The sequence below is a fragment of the Rattus norvegicus genome, chromosome 4, assembly GCF_021556685.1.
Source record: "Rattus norvegicus strain SHRSP/BbbUtx chromosome 4, alternate assembly SHRSP_T2T, whole genome shotgun sequence".
NCBI lineage: Eukaryota > Metazoa > Chordata > Mammalia > Rodentia > Muridae > Rattus > Rattus norvegicus.
Genome location: NC_141537.1, coordinates 170,297,122 through 170,323,256, shown reverse-complemented (window position 1 = coordinate 170,323,256; position 26,135 = coordinate 170,297,122). Strand labels below are relative to the sequence as shown.

General features: G+C 46.9%; 1 protein-coding gene across 1 annotated transcript; it reads right to left on the bottom strand.

Moving 5' to 3' along the window:
* Emp1 (epithelial membrane protein 1) lies at nucleotides 1-20,136 on the bottom strand. Its single transcript, NM_012843.2, has 5 exons — nucleotides 20,028-20,136; nucleotides 5,860-5,973; nucleotides 3,148-3,244; nucleotides 2,910-3,050; nucleotides 1-2,193 (listed from the first exon to the last, which is right to left on the bottom strand). The coding sequence occupies exons 2-5, from the start codon at nucleotides 5,935-5,937 to the stop codon at nucleotides 2,027-2,029; spliced, it is 483 nt and encodes a 160-aa protein (NP_036975.1). The 5' UTR covers nucleotides 5,938-5,973; nucleotides 20,028-20,136; the 3' UTR covers nucleotides 1-2,026.
* Between the last annotated feature and the right edge of the window lie 5,999 nt (nucleotides 20,137-26,135).

Genomic DNA, 26,135 nt, shown 5'->3' with positions numbered 1-26,135 from the left:
TAGGGAATCAGAATTTGTTTTTATATCCCTAGAGTTATAAACATTTGTATCAAAATATTTACAATTATAGTATATGAAATATCCTATTAATGAAGAAGCCAAATACAGTACTAGAATAACCCACCAATGCAATGCAAATTACATGAGACGTAAATGTCACAGAAAAGAAGTAAAAGACAAGGGAATGCATGGTTCTTTCTCTCCAGTCATAAATCAACTTTTTAACAAAATGTGACTATCTTTTTCTGTTGATTTTCTTATGAACATAAGACAGCCTAGAACAAATGTATGGTGGTCAAATTATAATTTAAGAATTATTATAGCTTTCCTGACCAGTATCTCTACCATCAGCTCAGCAGTTAAGTAACCTACTTGAACATTCCCTTAAACATAATACACTAGAGAAATATACTTAGTAATGGTCCCTTTACATAAATACCAGCAAGTATAGCATAACAACTCCCTCCCAAAAGAAATGGATATGAGAAATGGGTAAGAATATTCCTAGGAAAAGAAATGTAGAAAAGATATCTCAGACTCTTCCCGGGGTGGTCTTCTAAGGGCAATAGGAGAAACTATTTCTAAAAGGAAAGCCCTTTAAGGCAGAAATCTGAGATGTCATGCTACCTCTAAGTCTTATGTAGGAATACCCTTGCAGCCCCAACAATTCAGCTACCATCTGACTGGACACCCTAAGAGTTTCTCCAGTTTTAAAAAAGAAACTGTCTGCCCACCACCAGGACTTTATTCATCTCACCAAACTGCGTTTTTTCCTAAGAGCAGGCACTCTGTTCTTAACATAAGTGAAATATAGTATGCTTAGTGCTCCATAACCAGATAGCACCTTCCCCTGCACCCCCGGGACTTGTTCTTTAGTTTAGATTGGTGTGTATTTTAATTGGCTTACAGAATTGCCATCTTTGGCTGGAAAATAGTGTGTTGAAAGCTGTTGAGAGGAGACCACTCCAGCCCAGGTCAAAGCTACAGTGACCACTGTGTTTAGATGTCATGTTCTGGTCCCCAGTGTTATTTTGGTCATCATTAGACTTCCTCAAATGTTCTTAATTAGGAGGAAGCTTAACAGAATCGTATGGCGATGGAACATGTGCATCTCTCCCGGGTTACATTTCCAGGACACGGTGGGTGCATTGGGGAATCCTAAAAACTTTACTATTGCACTGTGGTGGGCATGCACTTTGACCCTACGGTTTGTGGGGTGTTTTCATCTTTGGCTCTAGAGAATCTAGAAAAATTCCAGAAAAGCTGCCTTGGCTTTAAGTGAGGGTCTAGCAGAGTCCAGAGCAGGAGGTCTCCATGAGGGACAGCTCAGTGAAGCATGACTGAGGGGCTCTGCCTATCCCCACCTGTCTCCCAGATCCTCTGCGGTAAATATTTCTACTTCTTGGTTCAACCAATTCTATCAGCTTGACCTTATAAACCATCTCTCTTTCTTCACTTTTGTTAGAAAGGCCACCAAATACGGGCATCAGCTTCCTGGCCAAAGCTCCCACTAGAGGCACTTGGGATCTGGATTTGAGGTTTGGTTTCAGGTCACAAGGATAAGGTGGCTTCGAGGCTTAGCCTCAGCATAGAGGCAGTGATCTGCTCTTGCTAGGACTTGTACCACTGTCAGAACTCATTGATATGGGTTTGCAAGACCTCAGTGTATGACCCAGCAGTCACCCTCAAGAGTGGCGCCAGTGGAATGGCAGCTGGTGAGGCCCCAAGTGTCGGTAATTGAGGATAGATGGGGCCATATTTGGTGGCTAGAGGAGGACTCTCTGGTGGCCTCAAGGAAGCATCAGCATAGTAGCCAACAACTTTCTTCCAAGGATGGGCGTTTGGCAGTAGAGAACCACGCCCCCCCAGATATGGTTTGGGTTTGGGCCTCTCCTACTCTTCCTTTCCCCCTCCCTTCCCCCCTCCCCTCCCTTGGTTATCCCTACACAGTGACTTCTGCTTCCCTCCCGGATTCAGTTGCTTCCTCCTCCCTACTTCCCCACCCCCACCCCAGATGCCCACGAGCTTATTTCTTCCTCAGGACCATATAGAGTATGCCGATGATGAAGCTGAAGCAGAAGCAAATCCAGGTCAGGATGAAACAGTAGCCTTGATGGCTGCTGGGGAAAAAGTTCCCTTCGCTGTGGGCGTAGTGGTGAGTGTAGATAGACACTCCAATCAGAATGCACAGCCCTGCAAGCAAAGAAAGGGGGAGCTGTCATGGTTGGCACTGAGGTGCTCTTGTTATGATCCCATTTTCCTGGGCAGTGATGAGAAGGTGAACTCTATCTGTGTGTCCCTAAATAGCTGCTCTGTTGGTTTGCCCAGATTTGCGCCTGATGGTATATTGGTAAATGAGAGATATCTGGGCTTTCCTATCTGTTCTGGCTTGTGGGTAATGAAGAATAAATCATGGAGCATCCTGCTCTCAACCTGCCTTTTTTCATCTGGGCCTCCATATGTCTAGGTGTGGTGTTATGAGAGCAGCCTGGTCTTCTATCTAACTGGGTGTTTCTGGAAAGAATGGAGAAGGTGATGCATGGCGGTAATTGTGCACATGGTATCAATAGCTGCATCTCTCTGGGGATCCCCACCTTCTGTATAGAGGGGCTCCTGATGATGCCTGAGCATATGGGGGTTGCTGATCCAAGCAGCCATAGCAGGCCATCAACAGATAACTAGAGGAGAAAGCAGCCCAGGGCAGCTTCGTACAGCCACGTGCTAATCTGAGGCAGTGACTGAAGCAAAGATATGAAGACGAGTAAAGCTTTTCCTGCAGGGCTGTGTATGTAGCTCAGTATTAGGGTATTTGTTTAGCACCTCAAGACCCTGTGCTCAGTCTGGAGCAGTGTGGGGGCGGGGGAGAGATGCTCTCGTGTAAAATAGACTCTGCTGCTGTGGGTACTCACAGCACACCAGCATGGTGGATCCCGAGAGGAAGAACCGGTTTCCCTTCTCCATGGTGAAGAGCTGGAACACGAAGACCACGAGGGAGATTATAGAGAAGATGATGGAGAGGATCATGAAAGCTTGCACTGCCTTGATAGCATCTGTGAAGACAGAGCAGGAGCGTTAGACAACCTGAGAGTCCGGACATCTTCCTGACCACACCCATGGTGGGCTAGGCATTGATGTCCGCACGCTTACCATCATTGCCGTAGCTCAGAGAGCCGTCACAGCTGCCACTGGTGCAGTTCTTCCAAAGCCCTATGGACGAGTCTATACCGTCCGCCACCATCCAGACCTGAAACCAGAAGACAGAGTGGATTAAGAATTACCCTTCTGCTTTCCGAAGAGGACGTCATCAAGGGTCAGGACCAAATCTTAACCAAGACGCCATATGCAGCTGTAAATACTGCTAAACCTCTTGGCTCTGTAGAAATTAGATCTTAGTACACAAAGGTTCCAAGAGAAAGGATTGTGACCCGAAAGAGATCACCTTCCCCCTTTGGACTTCACTATTCATGGCACGCGCGCACACACACACACACACACACACACACACACACACACACACACACAGAAGAAATTCCACCATAGGGGTTTAAAATTCTGAAGTTCCAAGGAACAAAAACTCTGGGTGAGGAAAGGTACATGGAGTATGCACTTTAAAAGACTCACATTTCAGTACCTAGCTAATAAGGAAAAACAAGGTAAGTCTTGCCTGGTAGCACTGCTCTGTGATTCCAGCCCCCTGGAAATAACTCGGGAGGCTCAGGAATTAAAGCTCCCACCCAATAAGTTTGAGACCAATGTAGGTAACATGAGGCTCTGTCCCAAAACACGAAAACAAAGATGTCTGGAGAGATGGCTTAACAGTTGAGAGCATTTACAGCTCTTGCAAGAGGACGGGAGTTCAGTCCCCAGCACCCACGCTAGAAGACTCACAAGAACCGGTAACTCCAGCTTCAGGAAATCCAACATCTTCCTCACCAGCACTCCTAGCACAGACTCACATACTTTTAAAAATAAATCTTTAAAGAACAAAAAATAGGGGGGAAATGTCCAACTGGAGACAACGAAGAAACAGTAGAGCTACTGGGGAGACAAGAATGAACCTGGGAGCCCACAGGCAACTTTCGTCTACACAGAAGGATCAGAACATGCAAAGTCATTCATTCCATGTCAAAATGCTGTATCAAGTGCTTCAAGGCAGAGGCAACTAAAAACACAAGAGTGGCCAAAATGTATGTTCCCAGGCTCACCATGCCACTAGATGTCCCTTCTTGCCTGGACCAAGAATAGATAATAAACTGGGGTCCTGTGCAGACATGTGCAAAACATGCTGAAACAGGAAACCCAAGCATGCATAATCGCCTGGTCTCTCAGCCCCACGTCAGGGCTGATACCGGGTGGATGTGAGGCACATAAGCAGCTCTTAATACACTTTGAAGTTTACCACATCGTTATCCTGTGAGGCATGCGAGTCAGCTTACAGAATGGCCAAATTACAAACCTACAGGAGGCAGAATGGGCAAGAGTTGTGTCCTGTCTCCTAACACTTAAACCAGCCTCGCTTGTCTCACACCCTGATGTCTGCAAAGCCCTTCCGTCTGGACTGTAAAACGTATTCACTCTTGCCAATCAGTCGTGGAACCCGCCTTTAATACCAGCACTTGGGAGGCAGAGGCAGGCAGGCAGATCTCTTAAGATCTATCCCAGGTCTGGTCTACACAGTGAGTTCCAGGACTACAAAGTCTATACAAAGAAACCCTATCTGGGGTGGAAAAACAAAGCACAAAAAAACCTTATTGACCATAGCAAGAACTGTAGCCCATTCTGAAGCCATCTGCCTTAACTTGTTGTTGTTGTTGTGGCTGTTGTTGTTGTTGTGGCTGCTGCTGCTGTTGTTGTTGCTGCTGCTGTTGTTGTTGTTGTTATTTGGTTTGGGGTTTTTTTTAATGTTTGGGTTTTTGTTTGAGGCAGGGTTTCTCTATGTAGTTTTCTGGCTGTACTGAAACTCGTTACATAGACCATGCTGGCCTCAAACTCACTGCCTCCCTAGTGCTCCTAAAGGCAGGAGCCAGTACATATGGCAAAATGTGTAGCTCAGGCTAGCCTCAAACTCATGATGCTCTTGCCTCTGCCTTCTTCACGCAAATCCTACCATCCGAATGGGCTGTGTTAACTTCTAAGTCCAAGAAGCTCCTTCATCTCGTCTAAGACAAAACAAAACTTGGGCACTAAAATTGACCACTAGGGGTCAGAGTAGCCCCGGGTTCGCAGAGCAAAGACTAGCGATCTCGGGAGGAGATCGTTCTATTTCTGTTATTTGATTTACCGGGCACCAAGTTAATCCTGCCAAATTCCATTTCACACACCAATTTCCACACAAAACTTGCATTTGTCAACCTCATTATCAAAGCAGTGTCTTATTCTCTCACATCTATCTACCCTCTAAACGGGAATCTCTGTGGTCTGGCACATGAAGAAATATCTTTAACCCATGCACAGGAAGAGTCTGTCTCACGAGGAGGGCGTCTTTGCCAGCCCTCCCGTGTGGACTGCACTTCTATTTTCTTCTACTTCCCTTTTTTCTCTAGAGATGACACGCCCATCCTCCAAGTGCACCTTAGTCTCCACCTCCCATAGATCCTTCTAGAAGCGAAGATGCCCGGTAATCTCTACCTCCCAACACCCCCCTAGAAGAGTCACTGTGGACCCTCGCCTTTCATACTTTGCTTATTTCATTCCTTGATCTATGAGTATGTGTTTGTTTGGTTTGTTTTCCTCTCATGGCTAATCGAGAAGTTCATTGCGCTGTGATTTAACACTCCCGCCTCCCGTTTTTCTTAACATTTTGCCAAAATACTCCAAAGATCCCTCCCTGGGATGAGTGAACAGGGGGATGGAACTCACGTTGGCAATGGTGGAGACAAACAGCATAATGGCAGTGGCGATGTGGACCACGAAGAGACCGGCCAGTAGCACCAACATCTTGGCTTCTTTTTTGTAACTCCTGAGTAGAGAATTCTGCAAACAAAAGACAGGGGAGAGAGAAAGGTGACTGTCACAGTCGGTAAGACACATCCCACCTTCTCATTTCGTGGGCTCTCTGTTGACGCAAGAAAGTGTGACCGTTTTTAAAATTCAAAATTACATCAAAATTTTCTAAAACCTGCTTTTCGCCTACCTGATTGATATACATGCCTGCTCAACTGTGTATAGACATGTACTTCCGTTTTTATAGACACGTACTTCCGTTTTTATAGACATGTACTTCCAGACTCATCTCTTTAATATAATGAATATTATATTAATAAAATGAGAATAATTAAAGAATATAATATTCATTATATTAAGAAGAGCATGGTATGCTTTATAACAGCTGCCAATGTTTTGTTTGTGATTGACAGGTCAAAACTGTAGGGCCTTGAGTTGTGGTAAGGATTTTGTCACCTCCAGAACTCTGCAGCAGCAGCAGCAGCAGCAGCAGCAGCAGCACACACAATTTCAGTTTGCATGAGGAGAGCATCGGTGCTGCAGCAAAATGCTCACCCAGCAGATTGAATAGAAACAATGGGTTCCGCAGAACAAGGCACTATTACTCAATGGCCGTAGAGCAAATTGGCTACTAATTTGATCCCGGATGAGACGTAAAATAGGAGAGATACAACTTCTGTTATTACAATGCTCTTTGGCATCCAGTAGTATGACAACCTAATTACTGTGTAATGGTCTGATCACTTACTGATTTAGCATTCCAGACTAATATTCGCAACACCTGAGCCTTTGGCCCTGCATGCCTCTTGGTGGGAATGCTGTTATGGGTCTAGAGCGATGTTAGATTTCCTGCGGCTCAACATGACAGCTCTGGGGCTACAGAAGTGTAAGGCTTGAGATAACACCAGATGTGCTTTTTTTGCTGGCGTGTGGTGTTTATGCGACTTCAGTCACTCAGGACCCATCCCCGAAGACAAACAGAGGCATAAATCACCCTTCGGAAGAGCAGGAACTAATATAAATTAACAACGTGCATGGATAAACAAAAGTCCTCAACCATAATTTCAACAGAGACCACTAATCGTAAAACCTAGAAGCTAAAGGAAACGTGAGAGGCGCCCGTGGGGGAGCCGTGCGTAACCTCTGTGTCACACCTGTGACAGTTAGACGCAGAGCCAGCTCAGAGAGACATCAAAAGGAAAGGACCCGGGGTTATTCACCCTCTAGGCAGGGAGTGTGTGAGGATGCAGCAACCTTAGAGGAGAGGCTGTGTGCATCCTGCAATTGCTTGCTTCCCCGTCTCTCTCCACCTGATTTAATTGATGCTTTGGTTGTGCTTAAGCCACTTTCAAGCTACGCTAGGCATTTATTAGAACAGCGATACTATGATTATTCTGACATTCCGGTGTCTTTTATCTCCTCTCGCTTTCTCATTAGCTACTCAAAACCAAGCATGATCTACTGCACGCCTGGGTTCTCCGCTCTTTGTAGACACTGGTTTCTACTCTCCAAAAATCCTCTTCCCCACTGGCTACTTCCCTCCAATGGGGAGGCAGGCAGAGAATGTTTCCAATTTAACTGTGAAGGACAAAACAGATGGAGTTTTCCTGCTGCCTCTGGGGAGAGACTGGAGCTCTCATATCTATGAATCCCCTCTTCCAACATTCAAATTCACGGCTGCTTTTTGGGAGTTCTGGTCTACCTCCAGAACTTCCCACTGGTTTCACGGATTGTGCAAAGGATTTGTTTTATTGCTTTGCTTTTTGAATTAGAAGTTGACTTAGAATTATTCCAAGTGCTTTGATCTCTGCTTCCGTTTCCTCATCCATGAAGAGCGGTAATGATTTCAACCACACCCAGAAGTGTGAGGGTTCGACTGGATTATATAAGTGAAAATGCCTTCCGCAGCATGGTACAGTACCTTGTGTGTCACGTGGTACTAATAACAGGGTTGCTATGATTGTTGTTGTTGTTACTGTTTCTTTTATTCTATGAAGCAGAACAGCTGTTGCCTACCCAATCCAACTACTGGGTCTCGTGCCGCCCCACATCAAGGTCAAGAAATAAGACACGGGCAGGGTAGTTCACCAGGCAGCATATGGCTAAAATCGCTTTAGCCCTCAGACATTGTCATTTTTGTCTAGTCCTTGCCCCTGGAGTAAGAACACATCCTCCAGCATCACCAGAGACAGTTGGCTTGCCCGTCTAGAATAAAGCTGGCTCAGGAAAGAAAACTCCAAGAGTTACATAATGGGTACTTTTCGTCCAACTTTCCTTGACCTTTTAATGACTCTCAGGTTAATTTTGTTTATAATTGACAGATTCCCTCCTAATAGTGAGACGTAGTTGAGGAGCCAGGAATGGAAGACAGTCCAAGTGAGGCCTCTTTAAATGAGTGGCCTGACAGGCGGGCCAATTCAGGAGACTTTCTGTCTCCTTGAATGCCCTGGGACTCTATCCAGCAGAGTCCCTCTTGATTTGTCCTGCTTACGGTCTCATCCAGTGGCCCTCGCTGTATGTGGGAAATATGTACTCTCCCAGGCCACTCCATCTCTCTTCTTACCTTGACTCAGGCCTACCTTGTTCTTGTCCCCTGCCTGCTGCACCTGAAGAGCAGGTGAGGGGACCCATGCTAAAATGTGACTCTTTTATCTAAGACGGATGATAGGGATAGGGGTGCTGTGTCTTTTTCCCTAAGGCAAGGAGCACAATATCTCAGATCAGGGATCATTCTCAGTGAACAAGACCCACAGTTCACCCTGCCTCTGCGTCCTGTGTCCAGCCACCGTGGAGACGGTTTAGGTGGAGTTACTGCATGACACACGTGACTTCATCTTTTCACTGCCCCAAATTTGTCACCTTTATCAGTGTCATCCACTGTCAGCTTAGAGGGGCTTCCATTATCTTTAACACCCATCTTCCAAAACACTTGGAACACTTTATGAAATTTCTGTGTTGGATAGCCCTATGGTTACCCAGCCTCTGTATTAGAGAGCCTACCACTTAGTCTAGGACAGCTGTTCTCAACCTGTGGGGGTCGAATGACCCTTTCACAGTGGGTTGCACATGAGGTACTTATATTACAATCTATCACAGCAGCGAGATCACAGTTATGAAGTAGCAACAAAAATAATTTCATGGTTAAAGAATTCCAGCCTTAGGAAGGTTGAGAACTCCGGGTCTAGGAGAACCAAACCCTCAAGGTCTTTTCAGAAAACCACCAGTGGTGGCTGGTGGGTGGGTGCCTGACAAGCTAGTAAACAGTGACTGAGAATGAGTATAAGCCCGTGCTCTCGAGACCCACCCACCACAGTCTCCTATAGCTATCCTTTGACTCATTCCTCGCCCAAGGAATAAGACCAGTTCTGGTCTCCAAATGGACCACACCAGTATGACACTTGCCTGCTATTTTCAAAGCCCTGAGACCTGGCCTCAGCACTACCGCAAAAACAAAGCAAGCAGGAGCGTTTACACAGTTTTGAAAGTATAGGCTGCTACGGCTTGTATCTCACTGGAACAGTAATGGAATTCTCCTGACTGTTTCTCCAAAATACTGCTGCGGTTGGCATTCTTTGGTGGAGAGCACGTTCCACAACCTCAGTGGGTGGAGCAAACCGGGAAGCGGAGAACACAGTACCACAACTCTGACTGGACCACTGGGCCACCTCCCTCCCTTCTTGCTGCAATGGACAGAGTCAAAGTGTGTAGTGTGTTGTTGGGGCCTCCCATAGCAGGAATATGGCTTGTGGTGCTTTTACAATCCCCAGTGCGAGCCATCACACCTGGTCAGTTCACAATGTTTGGAAAGCTTAGGAAGTGCTCTGGCTTCTATGCAGACAAGAACACTTCCGCTCCCAGTAAGCACAGCGGTTGCCCCATCCACACTGTATGACTGTCAAGGGTATGCTCAGGGTCAAGGGAAACAGAGAAACAACCAAAAGACACAGATGGCCACACCAGAAGGAATAACTATTAGGGAAGATAGGGATCGAACACTTGGAGCCAAGTGCAGCTGGAAATCACGGTGTAGCCCAAACTGGCCTCTACCTCGTTGGAACTCTCCTGCCTCCTTCGTGCTGAGCTAACATTCTGAGTGTATAGAGCTGAACAATTCACTTCAGCCTGGGTGACACTCTTGCAAATGAGACGGTCTCTATGGATGGCCAGACTATACAAGGTGCTTCCTAGGACCATGCGTGTGACTGAAGCTAGTTTAGAAAGTTCTGGAGCAGGGAAGAAGGCTATCTAAAGTAGTCCATTATTGGGAAGGAAAGACCAATAATGATTTAGCTATTATTTCTGCCTCTCCCTGGTTTCCTTCCTGAAGCATCAGTCACCTGGGAGTCTCTACCTGTATCGTCTTGCACTGGGTCCCAATCCTGCCCCCACTGTTAGTACCCTAGCCTGGATGCTGAAGTCAGCTCGTCCCATGGCATGACGCTCTCTCTAACCTTCCCCTCACCCTGCTTTCTCTGTATTGCTATTGGCTTATCTGACTATGTCCTTCCTCAGCCTACAACCCCCATCCTCCCACCACAACTGAGACAAGCACCAGTTTCCAGGAAATGAGACTCCAGACAGCTGCCCATGGAGTCCTGGGAATTTGACTTCCAAAAATAAAAACTGCTTTTATATCCTTCCCCTAGTAACTACTTATTAATTCTTCTCACCAAGCTCAAAATTCTGCCTCCTTCTTTCCATAGAGCTGAAATCAGTTTTTTTTTTCCACTTCTGTTATGTTACAGCCCTTACGCAGTCCTAATAAAGGCCTTCATGGCAGCCTGCCTGATGACAGAGTTCTTTATGGACGTGTTTGGCTCCTCCACCCAGAGGAGTCTGAGTTCCTAAGGGCAGACTCTATGACAGGTCCCAGATAAACCTCGTTAATGAAGAAATAGATGATCTGAAGAGAGCAGTGTTTCCTTCGCTGTGGAACAGTAATAGCAGAGCAGCTGAAGGACACAGAACGCCTCCTTTCTCTTCTTCTCATTCTTTTAATCTTTATTTTATGTGTGTGGCTGTTTTGCCCACCTGTATGTTTATGTACCACGAGATGGAGCGGTACCCATGGAGGCCAGAAAATGGTGCCAGGTCCCCTGGAGCTGGAATTACAAACAATTAGGAACTACCAGCTATGTGGATGCTGGAAAATGAACTGGAGTCCCCTGGAAAAGCACTCAGTGTTCTTAATGACCGAGCCATGTCTACAGAACTTCCTTTTTTCTTTTAAGGTAGCATGTACTTTAGTCCTCTGTCACTTTTATAATTGATTTGTCACATCACTACAAGTACGGGTTGGGTACCTTCTTATGCACAAACTTCATATTATTTGTTTCCATTTAACTTTTGTAACTACTTTTTGGCAAGTATAGAACTTCCAGGCTAAGGGAGAGCTTCAAGATTTGGTTCCCAGACCACGGAACTCATCTACAAACTCAACCTGGAAATCCATGCAAATCATACACAAACTCAACCTGTCCCTCGGAACCACCTACCAAGGACCTATTAGAAAAGTCCTGCCAACAGTACGTACAGCCCACGGAATTTGAGTTCAATTGGTAAGAGTGAGTGCTTGCCTATTCCAGGTATAGTGGAACATTAATCCCAAGTGGCATTTGGGAGCCAGAGGCAGGCTGAGCTCTGTAAGTTCAAAGTCAGCCTGGTCTATACATGAGTTCCAGGATAGCCAGAGCTACATAGCAAACTGTCTCAAAGACAGACATACAAAACAAACAAAAGGTGAAAAGAGCATTTGCCTAGCACTCAAGAAGCTCTCAGCTCAATCCCCAGCACATACACACACACACACACACACACACACACACACACACACACACACACACATGTGCAAGGCACAGCTCAGTCCTGAGACTATTCTTACTAGAGCCTCCTCTGTCCTTCCATTGGCCAGTGCTATTCTAACAATGACATTCCCATGTCCCTATGGCTAACTGCAAATTGGGGTGAAAGCTTTCGCATCCCATCTGATCCAAGATCTGGCACTTCCTGCAAGGCAGTGAGAAAGAGGAAAGGCCACGTCTCTCTGGAAGGGATTGGGTCAAATGGCTTTCATGAGTCAGCCCTGACTGTGCCCATCTTCCTCAGTGTGACATCTGAAATGGATTTGGGGCCCTCTGTTTTTCCCAGGGACACTGCAGGGTGGCACAGAAGCCTGTCTACCCTCCTCCCCATCAATACCACTCCTGTTGTGCTTGGGGTTCGAATGTGTTTGCGTTCCCACTGAGGATCATTTTAGTTGGCAAAATAGATGCCCGTGGGACAAAAAGCAAATAAGAAGAGGAAATTCTGCCCTTGGGGAACAGTGTGGAGGATGTTTCTGGAGGAGGGGGAGGCTGGGATTGAAGGCAAGCTGGTGGATGGGACCTTGGATGAGCTTCCCTGCCATTGTTATTGCTCTTTAGGTCATGTGTACTTTTCCGTCCTCAACATTGTTTTCACGCACAGAGGGAAAGGGAGGCGTGCATCTCAGTGTGGGAAACGGGGTGGGGGGATCCTAAAGGACCAAATCTTCCTGTTCCTGCATATGGGGTATTGGACAAGGAGAGAAAACACTGCGAATCTGTGTAGCTCACACTAGGGCTGACGCTCCAAGCATGAGTGGGTTCTGTGCCCGTTAACAATCGAGCAGTGAAAGACACGGGTCTGGATGACTCAGAGAAATGAATGTTTCTTTGTGGTTCTGGGCAAAGGGGCTACAAAGGAGGCCCGTCATAAATACGGCAGTCTCTTCGGGGCTAATATCACCTGTATATCCTGGCATACGTCGTTAGATATAGAGCCAAGGAGTTAGCTTGAAGAACAGCAAACGTTAGAAGGAAGAGGAAGAGGAAAGGAAAGAAAGAAAGAGACAAAGAAAGTAAGGAAAGGGGAAAGAAAAGGGAAAAGACATGAAAAAAAGAAAAGAAGATGAAATGGGGAGGAAATGAGGAGAAAATGGGGAAGAATATCAGAAAGAAAAAGAAAGGAAGAAGGGAGGGATGGAGGGAGGAATGGAGTGAGTGAGTGAGGGAGGGAGGTCCAATTAGAAAGGTGAGACCAAGTCCTACAAACATTAGTCTGGCTAATGGCCAGAGTTAAAAGATTTTGGGGTTGGGGATTTAGCTCAGTGGTAGAGCGCTTGCCTAGCAAGCTCAAGGCCATGGGTTCGGTCCCCAGCTCTGAAAAAAAGAAAAAAAAAAAGATTTTGCAAAACCTGTCGGCTTGGTGAAATCTAGGGAGGTGGGTCCCAACAAACTCTAAGTTCAAATTCCTTAAGGTCCTCATAGGGTTAGCATGAGCATTGAAAGATCCAGACCTAATGCAAAGCCAGCCAAATGCTGTAGGTCATATTTATTCATTGGTGTAACAAAGAAAGACTCAGGCAAGGTGGTCTTGAGGCTTCTCTGCCGCCTGAGAGCCGGGGACCATGCAAAGGCAAGCAAATAGCATGAATATTGTTTTTGCAGATGCATCCAGAGACGCCCCACCCTCATATCTCTCTCTCTCTCTCTCTCTCTCTCTCTCTCTCTCTCTCTCTCTCTCTCTCTCTCTCTCTTATTTCCACTTGTCCTCCATTCCACCCATGGAGTGGGTGGATCTGGACAACATCTGCAAAGGCAAAAGACAGACCTAGGCTGTGAGGCCTGACTTCGGCCCACGCCCTCTGACTGCAGCTGGCCAGTGTCGGGGAGGATGTCTCCTGGGTGAGGACGGAAGCTTCTGCTGCCTTCTGTTCCTGACAAAGGAGAAGTATTCCTGCAGCCAGACTGTCTTCCAGGGAGACATTGCCAAGATAATAACTAGGGTTTGGTAAGAAAAATCAAGGTGTGGCTGGGCCCTAGGGGCTTCCGGGTGCATTTGACAGCAGATGGCAGTAACTCGCTTCAACCAGCAAAGTGTGAGAGAGCTGGAGGACTGGGCAGAGCAGGGCCACCCAAGTATGCTGGGTGGGCACTGGCTTGGTTCAGTTTCAGTGAAGTTGACCACTTTGTTTTGAGAGGTACTGGGGTCTTTCAGTCATGCCCTTTGACCAAGACCTCTGCCTACCAGCTGACAGACTTACAATGAAACCACTATCCTGGATCTCCATTCCAGCTCGGTTTTCTGTCTTCTAAGGGGTATGTCCGTGTGTGTGTGTGTGTGTGTGTGTGTGTGTGTGTGTGTGTGTGTGTGTGTGTGTGTGTGTGTATGGGTGCATGTGAGTGTGTATATGTGTGAGTGTATGTGTATGTATGTGTGTGTATGTGAGTGTATGTGTATGTTTGTGAGTATATGTGTGTATGGGTGTGCATATGTGTGTGAGTGTGTGTGTGTGTGTGTGTGTGTGTGTGTGTGTGTGTGTGTGTGTGTGTGTGTAGAAACCAGAAGACAACCCTGGTGTCATTCATTCTCAGCTTTTCTCCACCTTGTTTTTTGTTGTTGTTGTTGTTGTTGTGCTTATGAGATGGGGTCTTATTAGTGGCTTGGCCCTCAAGATTCAGCTAGGCTGACTGGCTGTGAACCCCAGGGAGCCTCCTGTCTCCCTCCCCCATGGATTAGATTACAAATCCAACCACACCCAACTATTCATGTGGGCTTTGAGGATCAGACTCAAGTCCTCGTGTTTGCACAGCCAGCTCTTTAACCACTGAGCTATCTCCCCAGCCCCTCCTTTGATATTTTGAGACAGAATCACTAGGTAGTCTGTGCTAACCTTGAAGTCACAGCAATCCTCCTGCTTCAACCGTTCCCAGTGCTGGGAATTAAAAGCATGCAGCGCCACACCCAGCTGTTGTCTGAGGGTTTGACAGTTACTGGTGGCTCCGTTCCTCCCACAACTTTCAAGTTGACCGGAGTTGGACAGTCCCTCCAAATTGTTCCAACGGTCTATGCTTTTTCCTGTCGCACTGCTCTCTATGGCCCACCCAGGACAGACAGCTGGCCCCGTCAAAGCCCTCCCTGCCAGCCCTGAGACTGGTTTCCATACTCTCAGCACTGATAGATTCCCGTAGCTCTGGGAGCTCAGGGAGCAGCCATGAGGAAAGGGAAGCTCCTGGCCTCAGCCACACAGTTTACCAACCCTCTGTGAATGGTCCTGCTTAAGTCAAATTCACTGTGGCAGCTTAGCAAAGCTCTCTCCCCTTCCTTCTCTCAAACCCCAAGGGAAAGAACTTGGGTTTCTGAAAGCGGAAGTTTAAGGTGTGGGTCCTGACCAGCCTTTCCTCTGTCATCTGAAAGGAGAAGCAGGGATACTCTACCGGTAAAACCCAATGTCCCCAAACATGCCACAACCAAGAAGAGGAAAAGATTTCCATGGAGGTTAAAAAAAAAAAAAAAACAAAAACAAACAAACAAAAAAAACCAGAATTTTGATCCAAGGGCTATCCCTGGCCCCTTTACTTTCTCTGCTTGGCTCTCTCTAGGCCTTTCTGTTTTCCCATCCCACAAACACCCAGTTTCTGTTCACTCTCATTCCCTCCCCTCCAGCTCCCCAACCTTCCAGTTCACTTGCTCTCACCCACACCTGCATCTGTCCCCCTCCTCAAGAGGAGGCTGCAGTCTCACCCAGGACCGGCTCAGTTTCTGAGCCCAATGACGCTCCTAGTGAATTGATGTGTGCACAGATTCCTCTGGAGATGGCACCTTTTTTTGAGAAACCAAACATCATTCTTTCCAAGCTCGGGTAATATCCTGGGCTCTTTCGGATGAGTTCTTTAATACTGTGCCCAAGGAATCTTGGTAGGGCAACAAAAGCCACCTCCTCACCCCCGACCCCTCCAGTTCTTCCCACTGAATGCTGAGCCATGAACATGCTAGGCAGTCATACTGCCAGTGGGCTGTATCTCTAGCCCCTGGTTTGATTACACTAACTTTTAGGATTAAGTTAGCCATTAGCATGAATTCAAGGGCCTTCTTAAAACCAAAGTGGTAATTTCTCAGAGCCCGGAGTGTCTTGGTGGCCAAGTTGTTTCTTCCTCCTTTCTTAGTGACTTGCTTCTTCTGATCACAAGAAAGATTTGAAGCAAGACCAGAGCCCGATCTTGCTACTCAATCATCTTACATCCTCCCCACAATTATTGACACGATTCCAACATGTGCCAACAGTGCTGTGTTGTAAGAAGACTCCATGAAAGAGACTCAGGAAAGTACAAGTCAGCCCAGCCGCAGAAGACCAAAAGCCCTGGCTGTGAAAATGTTCTTTCTGAACAACAGTGAAGAAAACATTAACACCCCCCCCACACACACACACACACTATTTTGCTTAAAGGGAGGTTCAGAAGCAGCAAGACCATGTTTGTGTTTTTCCTTTTCTTCTTTGGTGTCAGGAAACCCACCAGTCAAATTGACGGATGTGTTTCACAAGTTAGGGTACCAGGGACTAAAGTGTTCCAGAATCTTCGTGGGGACTCATGTTTGGGAAATGAGTGTTAGAAACCCAAGGGGGCCCCAATGTGCATTCTTTGATTCTGCAAAAACAAGGACGACGCAGAAATTCAAAGTCACCTGAGAAGATTATTCCAAAAAAACAAGAAACTTAGGTCCAGAAAATTCTAGTCCAATGGTAATCAAGAATTATAGCCCTTCAAAGAACTGTCGTTCAGGTTGCTGGCTATTAGACAGAACCTCCTTTGATTGGCAGTGTTGCCACACCAGGTCACAAGAATGCACAGGCATATACTACAAGCCCTGTGGACCAAACCAGGGGCAATTGCAAAAGCCTGTTATATGCTTGTGTTTCAGGGATCTGGTTGATTTAACTATGATCAGTAGATAGGAACATTGGGCATGTCACCCTCACGTGCATCTAAGAGTCCTAGAGGCCTCTGAGAGTGTGTGTTAGGTAGCCATGTATACAGTTGTGACCACAACCATGTGCTTAGAAAATGAACAAAATCAATTATATAGGAGTGAATGGTTTGACTAGGAGGATAATCTTAATAATTCAAAAATGCTCTTTCTGTATCACACACACACCCGCAATGGTGGGACACACCATTCGGGGAAGAAGGGTAGAAAAAGTTCTAGACTCCAGCCTGCCATTCATGGAGAAACCCTGTCTCACAACAAAAAAAACAGCTGAGCACTGAGCCATGTGCCTTTAATCCCAGCACTCAAGAAGCAGAAGCAGGTAGGTCTTTGTAAGTTCAAAGCCAGTCTAGTCTACATAGCAAGTCTACACAGCCAGGGCTACATAGCGAGGTTCTGTATTTGAATAGTAAAGAAAAGAATAAAGCAAGATAGTGTGGGTAATGCCATTCCATCAAGCCATACTGATTAAAAGTTTAATTAAAGATGAAATGTCTAGAGAAACAGGGAGTGCAGTATTGGGGGGCAGGGGGGGCAGCAGAACAGATTTAAAACTGCCAGTCCCCTCCCCCCCCACACACACACACCTCGGGTCATTTCAGGCCTGCAAAACAAGAACTTTCTGAGAAGCTGTTTTTGCTGAATTTCAGAAACTCTGGTATGATTTGCTGTCTAGAAAGGACGACTGGTGTGAGTGAACATTGTGAGGAGCGCACACTCTGGGCGGGGTCCCCTCCCTGGTATTCTGAGGAGCTGCGAGCCACAGGGTAACCATCTGTTCACAATGATGTAATAGTTAGATTCCTGCATATGGTAAGATAATGAGATTCCCTTCACATTTTTGTTTGTTTGTTTGTCTCTGTTTTATTTTTGAGGCAGTTTCACTGGTTGGCCCCAGGCTACCCTTGAATCTTTAACAATCTCCTGCCTCAGCTCCCTGAGTCCTGGGATGACAGGTATGAACCACCACACCCAACATCTAATTTTAAGTTTCTATAAAAGCAATGAAGAAGAAAAAAGGAAGGAAGCCACATTCCAGGCGGAGACCCCTTCGGGTTGTGTGGAGGCTGAGGGAATCAGTTTTGCCTTCACAGAAATGTGCTTGGCTTCCTGCTCTGCAGTCCCAGAGCTGCCTAGAAACAGCCAGGAGGCCCTGCATTCCGACAGCTTCCACAGAGTCCTTCCTCAGGATTGGAGACCTGCCTAATCTTGTTTCCAGAGGAGAGCGAAGACAGTGAGAAAGCCAGCCAACCTTTCTCAAGGTCTGGGGACAGACATCTGTCCTCTGGCAAAGGGCTGCCCTTACTCCTGGCCCATAGCCACGGTCTTGAGACATGATCTTCTCCGGCTGGACCTTGATGGCCTCCTGCCAGCTCCCAGGACAGTTTAGTCCCTGGAACAATGTAAAATCTAGGGGCTCTCTGACAGGGAGGCCAGACCGGATGTCCAGCAGCCCTGGACAGTATTCTGCCTCCACCCTATTCTGCAGTCTCTGGATGAAACTGGAGCCGCCTGAGGACGGGAGCCCATGATTTGGGAGGGGGTGGTAGTGGCCTCTTTTTCCAGGACAACCAAAGTCTTAGAGCTGAGGTCCAAAAAAGCTCACAGCCCAGGGGCTCTCCCACTACCAGAAAGCAAAAAGTCAGAGATTTTTTTTTAATTGTCCTCTAACTCCACGGGGATTGGGGGGACACAAAGCGTTATATTCTCACTTATCAAGGGACTGCAGAGTTTGAGGCAGCTCCTTAACCCTCCAGTGTCCCCTTTTTGCTGACTTGTTTAAGGCTGCCTACTTTCAACCAGATCAGAATGACACACAATCGCATGTGTGGTCTCCACAGGAAACTGCGGCTGTGTCCCTAATGATAACTATGGACAACAGCGATGGCTTCCCCAGTTCACACCCATGCAGTCTGGAAGTAATAAACACCGGGAGCAAAAGCGGTTGCTCCCCAAGTCTTGAGAAGTGGGTCCTGGCACGTTCTCATCACCCACCCCACCCTTGGGGCAAAGAGGTTTTTAACGGCTCAATGGAAACACACACACACACACCAACGATCACTTTTAAATTTGCTCTTCCAACCAGCAAGCTGCATTTCTAAAGAAAAAGGTGCCTCACTTCATCAGGCAAGCTGAGTCCTGCGGCTCTCCCCAGGCTTGTTTACGAGAGGGGGGCGGGGGACAGGGGACGGGGGAGTGGGGGGGAAACCACATCTGTGTTGAAATGAACCACACCTCCACAGACATTCAACCAAAACGCTAAGCTAATAAAAACAAAAGCAAACACAGCCTTGCACCTTTGTTCTCTGTGAGTTTAGCACGTGGGTCTGTAGCTGTACGGTATTTACTCCCGTATGGCCACTGCCACAGTAGAAAATTCCATGTCTGCTTAGAAAAAAGTCTTTAATAGATTCTAAGAGGTCCTTTTTCCCCTCTAAGTTGGCTCCAAAATGCAGATGCCTGGGGTGGAGGCACAACGGCTTTAGCAGAATCCCTGACGTTCCCCCCAACCCCACGCCCCCCCCCACCTTCTTCCCCCACCTCCACATCTGGCCAAGGATTCCGGAACCCACACCAATCCTCCCATTCCATCAAACTAACCCCTCCCAAGGTTTATTTGAAACACCCTTTGCCTCTGTTTCCCTAACGGTTTTTCTTTAAACAAACCAATCCCCTCTTCCCTTCCTGTGAGAATGGGGTGGAGGAGAACAAGAGAAACAAAGAAATACTTAGACAAGGAGGGCACAGCAAATACAATAGCAAAAAACAAAAAACAAAAAACAAAAAAAAACCGGAAACCAAGATGTTTATCCACCATCACCTCGAAGTGTAAAAGAGTAACAAACAACCCACAAAGCAAAGCAAACTTTCTTTTCAGAGACTGCCTTGAACCTGCGCAGAGAGAAAAGAGAAGCTGTCTTCGTAAGACAGCATCCTTCTGGATTTCAGCTCAAAGTAATTTGAATGGAAACGGAGGATTTGGAAACATCTTTCAAGCCTGCTATGTCATTTCGAAGGCATGTAGAGTTCCTTCCATAAAGAATATTCCACTCAGGTTTGTTCCAAAGTCCCTGCTCCTTCCACCGCCTCGGAGCAAGGATCCACAGACCAGCAGCAGAATGTGATCGCAGCAGATATCCCAGACTCCTCCACCACGTTAAACTAAAAGTCCCAAGGACTCTTCTTTGCCAGACATAGAGGGACAGCAGAGAAAAGAGAACAGAAGGCTTCAAGGAGCCTAACAGAGGCAAGAAAAGAGTGGGTTCTGCAGAGTTTCCCCAGTGTGGGAGCAATCTTACCTGGAGTATCCAGTGACAGAGGCAGATGCCCTGAGTGGTGGCGCTGGCTGCTGGTCTGGTCCTCTCTTCAGGAGGTTTGTGACCACAGTGAGGGGAGGGACCTGACTCCCGAGGTTATAAGTTTCCTGGGCTGGTGTGCTGGGGTGTGTGCTGGGCGGTTTCTTTTCCCCGTGTTTTAAAGGAGTTTCTATGAATCAGTCTGGATTTAAAAAAAAAAAAAAAAAGTTGGTGAGCTACGCCCTGCTAAGTTGGCAGCCGGTCAGATGTGGCTGGGAGTGAGCCATCAATTCAAAGAACCCTGTTGTAGCTCCCTCTGACTCAGACACACAGACCACAGTGGAAAAAGGAATGACATTGCTTCAAATGAGTAAGAGGAGTCACACAAATAGATCTGTTTACCGAAGCCCAGTTCCCCTAGCCAGAAGGAGCCCCGGTTGCCAAGGACATAAGGCAAAACACAGGTTAGGGTCAGGAGGAGGAGAGAGGGAGGTAGATACGGTTCCACATTAATTAAAGATCCAGCTAATCAGCAAACAGGATTCCCCCATTCTTCCTCCCCCACCACACACATCAGCAGCTGTTCATCACCAGGAATTATCAGACTCATTTCTCATTGACTTCCCTGCCTGACCCTTGTGCCCCTGACCTGTAGGCGGCAGTGGGATGAGGCCTTGAAGCAGAAGGACACTAGCATGCTCCGAATGTTGGGACACTGATTGACAGCAGGTAATCCTGGGTCTTTAATTACACTCTCACCCTATGGATTGTAGGCATTGCAGGAGGAAGTCTACGCATTAAGGACTTTGCACTCTGATCTGCAGGCGATAATCATTTGGACCTTGCTCCACAGTTGGCTTTTGTGAAGCCAGCCAGGGACCCAATCTCAGCTTCCTCCCTGAACCATTCCCCACTTAATCTCACAGTTGGGAGGTGGGGTGGGGTGGGGTGGGCTACAGAGTTGTCTGATCCCACAGCCCTCATTACCTCGCTAAAGAGGTTCAGGTCCTGAGTGCCTACATTAATCCCAGCCATCCTTACCAACCATGTGACTTTGGGCAAGCGCCCTCCTTTCTGCCTCCTTGTGCATGTAATGGGATCAGTCGGTACCCAGCACACACATATGGCAAGAAATACATGTATCAACCAAGTCTGGTGGATCGTGCCTGCAAGCTCAATATTCGAGAAGCTGAGGCAGAAGAATTGCTATTAGTTCAAAATCACCTTGGGCTACTCGATGTGATCCAAGCCAGCCTGAGCTACTGAGCAAGACATTATCGAGAGAGACAGAGTGGCAGGGTTAGTAGGTAGTGGAAAGGGAAGCATAAGTTCAAGGAGAGTTTGAGGCTAGCCTGGGGTACATGACATGATAGATAGATAGATAGATAGATAGATAGATAGATAGATAGATACTTTGATTGATAGATAGATAGATGATTGATAGAAGATAGATAGATTGATAGAGATGATTGATAGAAGATAGATAGATAGATAGATATGATAGATAGATGATAAATGATTGATAGATAATAGATGATAGATAGATAGATGATAAAAATAGATAGATAGCAATGACTAACATAGACTCTATAAATTTGTGCCCAGTAGTCATTCTATAGTAGTTGCAATGTGATTTCCCAGAAGACATTCTTAACTAGGAGAAGAGACCTTTCAGGGAAGAAACACAGAGTCACTATAGCTGCCAAACCCCAGCAACTGGGGTTGCTGCTGTTCTCTTCCAATCCAGTGCCTGCCTCGTGATGCCTTGGACTTAGTCATTTGTCAGAAAAATATTTGCTTTACAACAACCTTCCTGGGACCCTGCTAAAACTGGGTCAGAGTGGACTGGACCCCACCCTCTAGGAATTTAAATTCCACAGAAGGACAGAAAGGCATAGGAGGCTCAAAGTCCAACAGAGTGTTGGTGAAGTTAGGTGGCAAAAACCGTAAGTAAATTTCAGTGGTGCTTGGTCAAATCTTGTAGAAAAGAGGGTATTTTTAAGAGAGGGTTGAGGAAAACACACACACACACACACACACACACACACACACACACACACACACTGATTTGACTCTTCCCTCTTCACAAGTCCTGACAATGAGATCCTATCCCAGAAAAGTAAAACCATGCAATATTTCATTGAAAACCGATGATATGACAAAGATTACATCAGTTTCCCATGGTTTTCCTCACCTCCCACCTCTGTCATCTAATAAAAGAGGAAAAAGGCCTGTCTACTGCTCCTAGCCGGAGGCTGTGGCCCCTGAGAGCTTTGATGCAGCCCTCAGGGAGGGAGCGAAGCTGACAGTGCTGGCCCTAACTTCATGCCACACCCCAGTTTGAAGCTCTCTCTTCCCCACAGCAGAGTGTAAAAGAGAGCTGGGGTCCAGGAGTCAAATCCTCAGACCATGGCTCAGGAGAGTGTGGGCTGGTTGCATTTTTTTTTCTTTTCTATTTTTCGGAGCTGGGGACCGAACCCAGGGCCTTGTGCTTGCTAGGCAAGCGCTCTACCACTGAGCTAAATCCCCAACCCTGGCTGGTTGCATTTTTAAAGAGAGAAACCTGGGGCTGGTGGATGTAGGGAGGGGCCCTGAGAGCAGAAGCAAAGCAGGAGTTCTAGTTTTTCTTCTTCTGCCTGGCAGTGGAGGGGACCCAGAAATCTACCTCCTCAGTTGCAGCCATAAGCGAGTAGCCTGCTGGGACCCTTTGAAACAGGCCTAATAAACCCCACTGCCCTGTTCGCTTGGAGATGTTTAGGTATGGAGAGAAATGTTAAAATTACAGGAGAGCATTTGTGCATGTTTGCACACCCACCTCCCCATACACACACACACCGAGAGAGAGAGAAAGAGAGAGAGAGAGAGAGAGAGAGACAGACACAGACACAGACACAGACACAGACACAGACACAGACACAGACACAGACACAGACACAGACACAGACACAGACACAGACACAGACTATAGAGAGATCCATATAAAGGCAAATATTTATGTCTGTATATTTTAACATCTCATAGTTAGCACATAAGCATCACTGAGCTGGGTTGATCAAATCCTTTTCAAATCGGGGGAAGAATCCAATCCATTTGGCTGAGGTACTAGGCTATGCATCTTTGGATGTATTAAAAACATTCTGACTGAGGCCCAGCATTGTGGAACACTCCTTTAATGCCAGCACTCTGGAGGCACAGGCAGATGGATCTCTAACTTGATCTACACAGAGAATTCCAGGATAGCCAGGGCTACATAGACAGACCTTCTCTCAAAAAAAAAAAAAAAGTGACTGCTCTGAGAAGGCGAGGCTCAGCTGGTAGAGAGATTTTCCAGCACATGTGAAGACCTGGGTTTGATCCCTAACACCAAGAGAACAGCACTGTGATGCATGGCTATGATCCTAGCACTTGGGAGGTGGAGGCAGGAGGATCAGAAAGTCATTGTGAATTGAAAGCCATGAGACCCTGCCTCAAGACAATAAATAACATAAAATATGGCATCTGATTCTTCCCACGGCCATATGTGCACAGTTGTAACATTGGACCGTAAAGCTGCACACAGGGTGGGAGTGGAGGTTCTGTGTGTCTCTGTCTCTGTCTCTGTCTCTGTCTCTGTCTCTGTCTCCCTCTCTCTGTCTCTCTCTGTCTCTCTCTGTCTCTGTCTCTCTGTCTCTCTGTCTCTCTGTCTCTCTCTCTCTCTCTCTCTCTCTCTCACACACACACACACACACACACACACACACACACACACACACACACTGATTTGACTCTTCCCTCTTCACAAGTCCTGACAATGAGATCCTATCCCAGAAAAGTAAAACCATGCAATATTTCATTGAAAACCGATGATATGACAAAGATTACATCAGTTTCCCATGGTTTTCCTCACCTCCCACCTCTGTCATCTAATAAAAGAGGAAAAAGGCCTGTCTACTGCTCCTAGCCGGAGGCTGTGGCCCCTGAGAGCTTTGATGCAGCCCTCAGGGAGGGAGCGAAGCTGACAGTGCTGGCCCTAACTTCATGCCACACCCCAGTTTGAAGCTCTCTCTTCCCCACAGCAGAGTGTAAAAGAGAGCTGGGGTCCAGGAGTCAAATCCTCAGACCATGGCTCAGGAGAGTGTGGGCTGGTTGCATTTTTTTTTTCTTTTCTATTTTTCGGAGCTGGGGACCGAACCCAGGGCCTTGTGCTTGCTAGGCAAGCACTCTACCACTGAGCTAAATCCCCAACCCTGGCTGGTTGCATTTTTAAAGAGAGAAACCTGGGGCTGGTGGATGTAGGGAGGGGCCCTGAGAGCAGAAGCAAAGCAGGAGTTCTAGTTTTTCTTCTTCTGCCTGGCAGTGGAGGGGACCCAGAAATCTACCTCCTCAGTTGCAGCCATAAGCGAGTAGCCTGCTGGGACCCTTTGAAACAGGCCTAATAAACCCCACTGCCCTGTTCGCTTGGAGATGTTTAGGTATGGAGAGAAATGTTAAAATTACAGGAGAGCATTTGTGCATGTTTGCACACCCACCTCCCCATACACACACACACCGAGAGAGAGAGAAAGAGAGAGAGAGAGAGAGAGAGAGACAGACACAGACACAGACACAGACACAGACACAGACACAGACACAGACACAGACACAGACACAGACACAGACACAGACACAGACTATAGAGAGATCCATATAAAGGCAAATATTTATGTCTGTATATTTTAACATCTCATAGTTAGCACATAAGCATCACTGAGCTGGGTTGATCAAATCCTTTTCAAATCGGGGGAAGAATCCAATCCATTTGGCTGAGGTACTAGGCTATGCATCTTTGGATGTATTAAAAACATTCTGACTGAGGCCCAGCATTGTGGAACACTCCTTTAATGCCAGCACTCTGGAGGCACAGGCAGATGGATCTCTAACTTGATCTACACAGAGAATTCCAGGATAGCCAGGGCTACATAGACAGACCTTCTCTCAAAAAAAAAAAAAGTGACTGCTCTGAGAAGGCGAGGCTCAGCTGGTAGAGAGATTTTCCAGCACATGTGAAGACCTGGGTTTGATCCCTAACACCAAGAGAACAGCACTGTGATGCATGGCTATGATCCTAGCACTTGGGAGGTGGAGGCAGGAGGATCAGAAAGTCATTGTGAATTGAAAGCCGTGAGACCCTGCCTCAAGACAATAAATAACATAAAATATGGCATCTGATTCTTCCCACGGCCATATGTGCACAGTTGTAACATTGGACCGTAAAGCTGCACACAGGGTGGGAGTGGAGGTTCTGTGTGTCTCTGTCTCTGTCTCTGTCTCTGTCTCTGTCTCCCTCTCTCTGTCTCTCTCTGTCTCTCTCTGTCTCTGTCTCTCTGTCTCTCTGTCTCTCTGTCTCTCTGTCTCTCTCTCTCTCTCTCTCTCACACACACACACACACACACACACACACACACACACACACATACACACACACAGCTACAGAGTTCTTTCAAGCAGTCTGGAACAATCCACTCTGCTCGGCTCTGTTGCGTTCCCCTCACTTGGAAAGTGGAGTGAGCGAGCATGCTTCCACGGATGCCACAAGAGCCAGGCACAGTTTCACTGAACCCTCTCGCCCAGTGAAACAGAGTTATGCTGCCACTGGGGCACACCCCCTCTTTCTGCATCAGTAAGAATCTCCCACTGGCACCACACCCTTTAGGGCAGATTTTCAAGTCTGTGCTGGTGTTCACACTTTGAATGAATGTTAGAATCGGGAGCTCCTGATGTCTGACGTAGAGATCAGTTCCTCAGGGTCTGAACTCCTTTTAGCCCACAGGAAATAGAACCAAAATTGACTTGTGTTGACTGTGGGAATTTAATCTCAGCTACACGGTCCCCAAAGGTGTTCATTGTTAATATTAGCAGATGCTGTCTAAACCTAAGGCTGCAAGGGGCGTATATAGTTACACAGTTTCCCCCAAAGTTGAAACGTTTGCTCCCTGCTACACCTCTTTGAGACTTGAGAATTTAGCAACATTTCCCCCTTGCTCCCTCTTGCTCTCTGCCCTCAACGTTTTCTTTTCTGCTGAGCTCTTCTTGGTTTTGTTCCCTCAGGAGCTTCTCTTCCTGCTTTTCCTCTTTGCTTTCTTAGGCTCCCCT

Coding starts and splice junctions, on each gene's coding strand:
- Emp1 (NM_012843.2), bottom strand. CDS start 5,937: ATGTTGGTGCTACTGGCCGGTCTCTTCGTGGTCCACATCGCCACTGCC. Junction 3,051..3,147: donor TCTGAGCTACGGCAATGATG/GTAAGCGTGCGG, acceptor CTGTCTTCACAG/ATGCTATCAAGGCAGTGCAA. Junction 2,194..2,909: donor ATCCACCATGCTGGTGTGCT/GTGAGTACCCAC, acceptor CTTTGCTTGCAG/GGCTGTGCATTCTGATTGGA.